The sequence below is a fragment of the Pavona decussata genome, unplaced genomic scaffold, assembly GCF_977016875.1.
Source record: "Pavona decussata unplaced genomic scaffold, jaPavDecu1.1 SCAFFOLD_102, whole genome shotgun sequence".
NCBI classification, from domain to species: Eukaryota; Metazoa; Cnidaria; class Anthozoa; order Scleractinia; family Agariciidae; genus Pavona; species Pavona decussata.
Window position 1 is genome coordinate 7339853 of NW_028145517.1, and position 8275 is coordinate 7348127.

The following is an 8275-nucleotide window of genomic DNA, read 5'->3' on the forward strand; positions in this document are numbered from 1 at the left end:
GAGCCGGCTATGGCTGCTGATCTCGACTCTGTAGGCATGGCTGGTCCGTTTTGTTGGCTATTCCAAAACGTTTACTATATTTTCGTGATATGTTCGCGACGAAGTGGCGCGAGGAAATTTTCAGATTTTAAAGAAAGAATTGAGATTATAGGGCATTGTGTTGTTTATTCGACCTTTATGATATCTCTTCTACCTTTTCGTCAGTCTGGGAAATGACTGAAAATGAAATTCAGAAAATTTCAGAAAGGAGCGCATAGCTCCAAGAGATAAGTTCCTGAATAATACATATGGGAAGTTGACGAATTTTGACTCGTTCAGCAGGCCCGTAGCAAGGCTAAAACAACTGAGGGGGCTTGGCAAAATGGTGAAACAAAACTACACCCCCCTGCCCTCCCCCCCCTCCCCCCCGTCACTCAAAAACAGACTGATTTAGGAGTTTAAGATGCGACGAGAACATAAAAAAACCCCGGTAGATTTAGTAAGTAAAACAATAACTTTGCACCTGCATCACACTCTTAGGTACATGTTTTTGCCTTTTCTTTAACGTGGACTGCTACGTGAAGTTTCCTAATTTCACGTTTGAAGGAGGACGTAGACAAACGACGGCAATTTTTTCTTTCTCTTTTTAAATTTGGAATCGGGCAGTAAGAATCAGACTGCAGGGGAATTTTTTTTTCTCTGGTCTTGAGGACATATTTGTGTGGCTTTTTTGTTTGACAACACGCGAACACTAAATTGTTATAAACTAAGGACATTTGTATTGCTTAAAATGAGCGGATGTCTTAGTAAACAAGTAGTTTATTTCGACAGTTTTCACGGTTTCAGATTGGTTGATTTCAATCCGTTTTGATTCTTATTTCCGATTCACAAGATAGGAGTGCCTGTTAGCGAAGGAAACTGACAGGTAGTGAAAAGGTACTTGCAGCGTCAGAATTCAACATTAATTTGTTTTAATTATATATTTTTGGGCACATTGCTTTTTAACTTCCAAAAATTCTGGGGGGGCTGCCCCTCCCCTCGCTACAGGCCTGTTCAGTAAATAGAAACAATCACATAATATGTTTGTCTGATGACTGGATGCACACGAACGTCTTTTGTCTTTTTTCCCTCCCTTTTGTATTCTCATGATCATGGACTCATCTCCCGGGATGTTCAAAAGACTGCACTGTGATTCATTCATTACTTCCACTACTTTGGAATATCGAATAGCTCGGCAAGAAGGAATCAATACGAGTCCGTTTATAACAATTTTATTAAGCACAGTGTTTATTCTGTTTCAAAACGAAAAAAAAACAACAACAAAACAGGAAGACAAGCTGTCTCAGTGGATTTATAAATCTTCCTTATATAACTTCAGTGATAACTGTTAGATTACTGTAACATTTAAGTTTTATGCAAACTTTTTATAAGTCTTATAGTAATGTATTAGCTATGTCGTTTGAATAAGGGTTTCGGTACCAGTCTCGATTTCAATACTGGTCTAGGAACTCCAAATCTCTTCGTTAGACCTTTGACCTTGAAAGCTGTCATCCTTTTCTTTGCCATATCAAAGGATCCTGTGAATTAAAGTTCAAATTGTAAGCATCAAGTTGTTGGGAAAGAAAATAAGTATTCCATAAGTCCCTGTTGTGTCTATAAGGAAGATATTTTTTTTGCACGGTTTATGACTATGCGAGAAAAGCAGATCTTAGTAAGGGTTAGTGGAATCCAAAAAGAAAATTGCATGGGGAAACTACGCATTTTTCAAAAAAAAAAATAATAATAAGCAACAAATAAATTCTAAAAAGTCCTAAACTTAAAAAACATAGCAATGTGTTACGTTTTTTTCCCAAATTGCTTTCCTTTTTGGATTCCAATAACCCTGCCTAAGATCTGCCACGCACAGTAATAAACCGCACAAAAATACCTTTGTACTAGTGGGCATCGTCCTCAAGAATCCACGTTTCACGGACCATCTCGAAATGCGCCTGCGCGGTAGCAAAAGGAGACACCGTACACGCCCTCAATATGGTTTTGAGGTCACCCTTGCAAATTTAGTCATAAATATGGCTGTGGTGAATTAAAGAGGAAATGCCAATTTTTAGTTTCGCTTTGAAAAGTCAGGGGATGTATTTGCATTAAAGCAACCCTTAACATAATATTCAATTTTGTAAGAAATGCCAATCCTAAGATACAAAAGCCATTAATAAGTATCTTCAGCTAACGTTGCCCAGCAAGTAAAAGCATTCTAACTCGAACCTACTCTTTCAATTTATTCATTGTTTTCTTTTTTATATCACTCCTTTGTAGTCTAGAAAAAATCCTTAAATAAGCAGGGACATTAAATTTTTGCAAATGTGTCTGTTCTACACGGCCAGTCTTAGTCCTCACTTACCGTCAAGTGGCATCTGTTGCCCTGGATCATTAAAGGCGGCAGGCCCTTGATTCATCTCCGGTGAAAAAGACACCTGTGGAGGTGGTGCCTGAGGGACATTATTAGGTACTAGCTGAGGTTCATCCTGCTGCTGAGCCCCCATGGGAGGAGGGACCTGATTATAATCTGACTGAGGCTGTTGTGGGGCAAATGGGGTCTGTGGCTGGGGGGCCTAAGAAAGTTTGTACAAAATTTGTTAGTTTAGAAGAACTAGAAACAAAGCGGAGAGCTGTTATGCAGATAAAATAAATATTCTTTAGGTATGGATGGCGAACAAAGGATAAGGAAGGGTATTCAGTTTCTTAGGCGAACAAGTATCCCTACATATGAGCTCTTCAAGAAACGTTCGGTATCTCAGAGATTATATCTGAACTAAGTTAAAACGGCTTGAGTTTGAATGCCTGTGTTGCCTGTTTCAGTTGCCAAATAGAGAGGAGTACGACGAATATTAATATGCAAGTGTGAGAAAGGCAAGGATACAGGGTCGCCGTTGTCCTCTTTTTTTCCGGGTCGGCTAATAATTCTTCGCTTCATTTTCAACCATCCAAACACCTGACACAGACAAAAGCTAGTCCCCTCTCTCCACCATTCAAGGTTCTCCGGTGTTCTCAGGCAGACAAGGGGAACACAGAGAAAAAAGAACATAATTTTCACTGACAGTTCAGTGGGAACAATATGAACACCTTATTTTCTACTTCCCTGTTCAGACTCTTTAACAAACAAACAACCAAACAAATGAAACAAATAAATGTATGACTATAAGTAAGCAAAATAAATATATATATGTGAATGAATGAATGAATGAATGAATGAATGAACGAACGAACGAACGAACAAACGAACGAAGGAAGGAAGGAAGGAACGAACGAACGAACGAACGAACGAACGAACGAACAAACGAACAAACGAACGAGCGAACGAACAAACAAACGAACAAACGAACAAACGAACGAACGAACGAGTGAACAAACGAACAAACAAACAAACAAACGAACAAACGAACGAACGAATGAATTAACAAAAATACTTAACAGTAAATGCTGGCGGAGCATATCCTGCGCCAGGTTGGGGCGCAAACCCGCCAGCTTGAGGTGGAGTCATTCCCTGTGGACTGTAGCTGAGAGGCTGCTGATATGGGAGCTGTCCCGCTTGTCCGTACGCTGCTGCCTGGGGCTCAGGAGGGGGAGGAGGTGGATCGAAAGGAGGTTTTCCTGGCTGATGTTGGCCCATTTGAGGGAGATGTGGAACGAATTTCTTTGGTGGTTTAATACCGCCGAAGAGTTTTGCTTTAGCTGTTACAGCAGCATCTGTGTTCTGGGCCAGAAGTTTGGCATTATAGCCGTTAGCAGCCATAGCTGGATCGACGGGAAATCCCTGGGGATTGTACGGGTTTTGAGGTGGGTATCCTGTATAAGCGGCTGGGGCGGGATAGGCTGGGGGCATGGGAAGAGCTGGAGGAGCAGCCGGTGGAACCAGTCCACAAGGAGAAGCGCCAATGCATCCTGGTAAATGGAAATTAAAAGCAATATTGCAACCTTATTGGTTATGTTGTTGAGGTAGTAGACGGTTTGGATTTTTCCAACCAATTGCAAGTATAGGTTGAACACATTCAATGCGATAATCTATCAGTCACTTATGTCAGCTATTTTTCATGGTAGTTCTGAAATAATTTTTTGGTATGACGATGTAGATTCTTAGTGCACTTAATTAAAACAACATACAAAGGCTTAAATAAACTAGTAAACCTAACCGGTGAATGAAATGTATAAGACTTCACAAAACCCTTGTTTTCTCATACTGAGAAACAGTGTGCTAAACGAGCGTCAGTTGTTATTTTCAGCGGAAAGCAATTTGGTTGATTACGCTGTTCAATTCAGTGAGGTAACTAAGCCTGTCATGGAGGGAAGTTAATTCAATTATGTCATAGCGTGACCGCCCTTAAAAACACCAAAACTGCATACTGTACCTACTGAAGCGCCTGGTTTACGATTTAAAATACCTGCAGAAAAACAATAAAGTAGTTTGGTAATAAATAATATAGACCCTGTGATACCGTTTTGCTGTCCCGTTCCGTTATCCCTCACAATTCACAACACTCGTCCTGATGCACTTGGATGTCAATATTTTATCCAGCATCCCGTGCACAAAACGGAACGAATCCCACTTCCCCCCATGCATCCTATGACCTCGATTCTTAGTATCGTTCGTCATGCAATACATTATAGCGCACCTCATTAGAGGTTAGCGTGTGATACCAACGATTAAATTTACAATGATGTCTCATAATAAAATAGAATTAAAACATAATCAGTATTTGATTTCTCCTTCAGTTACAGAGAAAATACATTGACACAACAAATATTCTGGCGACTACTCGTAGTATAGACAGAAATTAAAGAAAGAATTACAAGGACTGATTAAAAAAATCACTAAAAACTGCAAAGTACGTAAGCTCTAATGAGTTTAATGAATCATATAAAGCCTATTTCAATTATCATTGTTGGAAAAGCCAGCGCGATAAGACCGCAAGGTCAGATGGATAATTCATCGCCAGTACAGAAAATAAATCACAGAGACCGATATTTATGACCATGAAACTGACAACTGCGAATTCCAAATAACAGCTGAATAGGGCATTTCCGAGTAATGAAAGCGAAACTAATTTCTACATGAAAAGCTTTGCATCAAGCCTCGTTTTCATAATGAGGTTCAAAACAACTCGGAAATGACCTACTACAAAAGGTTTACAATTACCCATACAACATTTCGGCCATGTCGCGTGAGATCGAGGCTTGAAAATCCGACAATTTTAATTGAGAAATTTGTATTTGAGTTCAGCGGTTTTGAAGTGTTTTCCTTTTTTTTTCCATGGTAACTTACTTGCTGGAATGTCGAATCTATTAGGGATAAAGTTGCGGTTATCTCCAGGAAGCTGCTGCTGTCTAGTACCGGGAGGGACTGGCGGGTAATGTCCGACTTGAACATTTCATAATAAACAAGGAAATAAAGACGACGTGAGTACGTATAAATTCTATAATTCTTAAAAAGATAATAAAAAAAGAATTTGAGCATACTATGCACTAAAACAGACAAATGAGTGACTACTCAAATTACCTTTCTTCGCAGCCAATCTACTTGGGATAAAATTGCGGTTTTGTCCTTTCATTTGAAGTAGACGGGAGAACTGGTATTGCGCTTGCTGCAGGTCTTGGAGAGAAGAACAAGTTGGATAAATAATTGGAAACTGCGGTGCATGGAAGACCACAGAGTCGGTTGATCTACCCTTGTTTAAGATCGAATTGGAATTATTACATGCAAGCTCTAAGGAACACGACAGCAAAATTCAAGATTTGATCATGGTTTCGGCTCCACAACTCCCGACAGCCACGCCCCAAAATTTCCAACCCTGTTTAACCACACTGTTAATAAGTTTGCTTTTTCTGGATACATTCATAATTTTATCTGAAAACTTCGTTAATTAGACTTCCCAGTTAAATATAAGCAATTTCTTTAGCCACTGGCGGTGGTCGCAAAAACGGGTGTCAACTGTATGAGAAATGATCTTTACCGGTGTGCTTAAAATTGCAGCTAACAATTACAGAGCAAAATGTGAAGTCTTCGAAATGACATTGCACACCCTTAGCAGTATCAAGCCTTAAAAAATAAGGTACGACGACGATAATCCACGTCAGCACGTCATATCGTTAAACTGACGCATCTGGTAAGTGTCTTGCTGGGCTAAGAGCTGTCTGGGATTCTCTCCACCTTATCTCTTCCTTACGATCTGGAGAGAGATCGACACGACTAACATGTCCATCCTATAACAAATTCATAATATTATCAAAAACAAATATTACGATAATTTTTTTCTCTTGGAATTTTATCGCTTCAAGATGTCACAAAAGCAAGTATAAAGAAAAAGCTCTATCTAATACATTATTTTCTTAAAATGAACTCAAGTGCAAGAGGTTGTCAGAAACAACAGGTGCTCTTGAGTTTGTTATCACCAATAACTCTTAGCTTATTTTGATTTAATTTGACCAAACCTGCAGGACATAAGGATTAAAAGGTTCTTATTCCCGGAAAGGAAGTAAACTTCAACAAAAATCATAAAACGTAAAACGCATTTCTGTGTCTGTGGACTTCGCGCAACCGTAAATGAAAATTTGGTACCGATTCACCTCGATAAAGAATATGGACTATATCTCAGTGTACCCTAAAGTGTTTTATATCAACTACTAGAGAATTAACGAAATTTCACTTCTCTAAGGCAAAAGACATGGTCCATTGAGCAATTTATTACATAAACCAGCAAAATAAATAAGCCATGTTAAAGACCTACCTGCCGTGCACATAACAACGAGGGACAAAATAACCACCAGCGATACAAGAAAACGATCCTCCATTCTTAAGTCGATTTCTTGTTCCGGTTGAGTCAAATTTCACAGTACTTTAACCCTTATGCTTCAGCCACAGCAGTTAAAGACCGCGTGTACCTCCGATTTCTGAGGTAACTGCCTTGAATAGCTAATGATTGCATGTGACAGCAAAGGGTTGTTGTGTAAAGTGATTCAAAACAATAATATCACTGGTACCCGGTGTTTAGACCTTTTGGCAAAACAAACGTCATGTAAGGAAGATGTTATTGGGCCGATATCGGAAACTTTAATAAGTAAAAACTCCTTCGAGTTCTGACAGAAAAAAACAGTCGACCTTCTCATAACGTAACAGCTGAAATAATCTTGAGTTTAATATGTCGTCGATATTTTGGATGTCATGATTTATCGAACTACGACATGTTTTGTTATATCATATTTTAAAGGCGATTGTTACTTGGTGAAAGATAACTGACTTGAGTCTCGTCAGAGGATTAAGGATATCTTCACAGATCTACAGGACCTATTGGTGTGGGAGTGGGCTTACTGCAAAACAACAAGAATTGTCCATGAGCGTTGCACCTCAGGAACTATCCCCGAGGTCTTGAGTTTCTTTTGTCAGGGTTACGTTCTCTGCCCTAGCTATATAGAACAGTACCGCGTTGAAGAAAACTCTTCGAATACAAGTGCAACCTGAAATTGTACACAAGCTACCGTTTTCCAACTTATTTTATTTTCAACTGTCTCTTCCTGATTTGGGATAAAACATCAGCTGTTCCGTTTACATGAAGCCTGCGAGGCTTTTATCTGGCCAGAAATAATGTATCCAAGCAGTAAGTGGAAGAACCAATATGTTGCTAATTTTTGTAGATGAAAGTTTTGCACCGAGCCATTCCGCTAATGAAGAATGATATTTATCTTAATAGAGAGAGATGATGTCTGTCTCTCTAAGCCCTCACAGGCCAAATTGGTCAGAGAATAGATTTGCTTCAAATCTTTCACATGAATTACGTTTTGTCCAGTTCACGGCTTTAAAAACACTTTTTGTTTGGGCTCTAAACGCTTTCCTCCTCAGTTTCCAGTTGGTCCCTTGGTGGGCCAAAATAATTTTTTGTAGTAAAAAAGTGAAAAAAATATAACAGCTTTGGTAACTTCTCACAACAAGTAAAATTTGATGCAAGGCCAAATTCTACAATCAGGTCGGGTATTCTACCGAGCTCCAGCGCTTTATTAACCTCACTAGGGGATTTCCCAAAGTTCTCAAGATGGCACATTAAACTTAATGCTGAGTTCCGCAAAGACATCACGATGTGGCGCACTTTTCTTGACCATTGGAATGGGGTGCGTTTTTTCTTAGGGGGTATAGTCTAGCATACAGGGTTCTGGGCGTTTGTACCATGTCTCCCTTTAGCGCAACTAGGAGCTAATTTTACGCTGAGAGCATCCGAGTCAGAGTCATACTCAGAGGAAGCATATTCACCACAAA

General features: G+C 39.4%; 1 protein-coding gene across 1 annotated transcript; it reads right to left on the reverse strand.

Annotated features, from left to right (window-relative positions):
* Positions 1 to 1234: 1234 nt before the first annotated feature.
* Positions 1235 to 6976, reverse strand: LOC146472010 (uncharacterized). Its single transcript, XM_085120561.1, has 7 exons — positions 6756 to 6976; positions 5528 to 5620; positions 5294 to 5389; positions 4380 to 4412; positions 3446 to 3915; positions 2375 to 2585; positions 1235 to 1556 (listed from the first exon to the last, which is right to left on the reverse strand). The coding sequence occupies exons 1-7, from the start codon at positions 6817 to 6819 to the stop codon at positions 1426 to 1428; spliced, it is 1098 nt and encodes a 365-aa protein (XP_084976687.1). The 5' UTR covers positions 6820 to 6976; the 3' UTR covers positions 1235 to 1425.
* Between the last annotated feature and the right edge of the window lie 1299 nt (positions 6977 to 8275).

Bases quoted from the DNA above. Each gene is read 5' to 3' on its own strand.
- LOC146472010 (XM_085120561.1), bottom strand. From the start codon at position 6,819: ATGGAGGATCGTTTTCTTGTATCGCTGGTGGTTATTTTGTCCCTCGTT. The intron at 5,621-6,755 runs GTAGGTCTTTAA...CTTCTCTCCAAG, and splicing joins CGTTGTTATGTGCACGGCAG to ACCTGCAGCAAGCGCAATAC. The intron at 3,916-4,379 runs GTACAGTATGCA...TCCATTTACCAG, and splicing joins TAAACCAGGCGCTTCAGTAG to GATGCATTGGCGCTTCTCCT.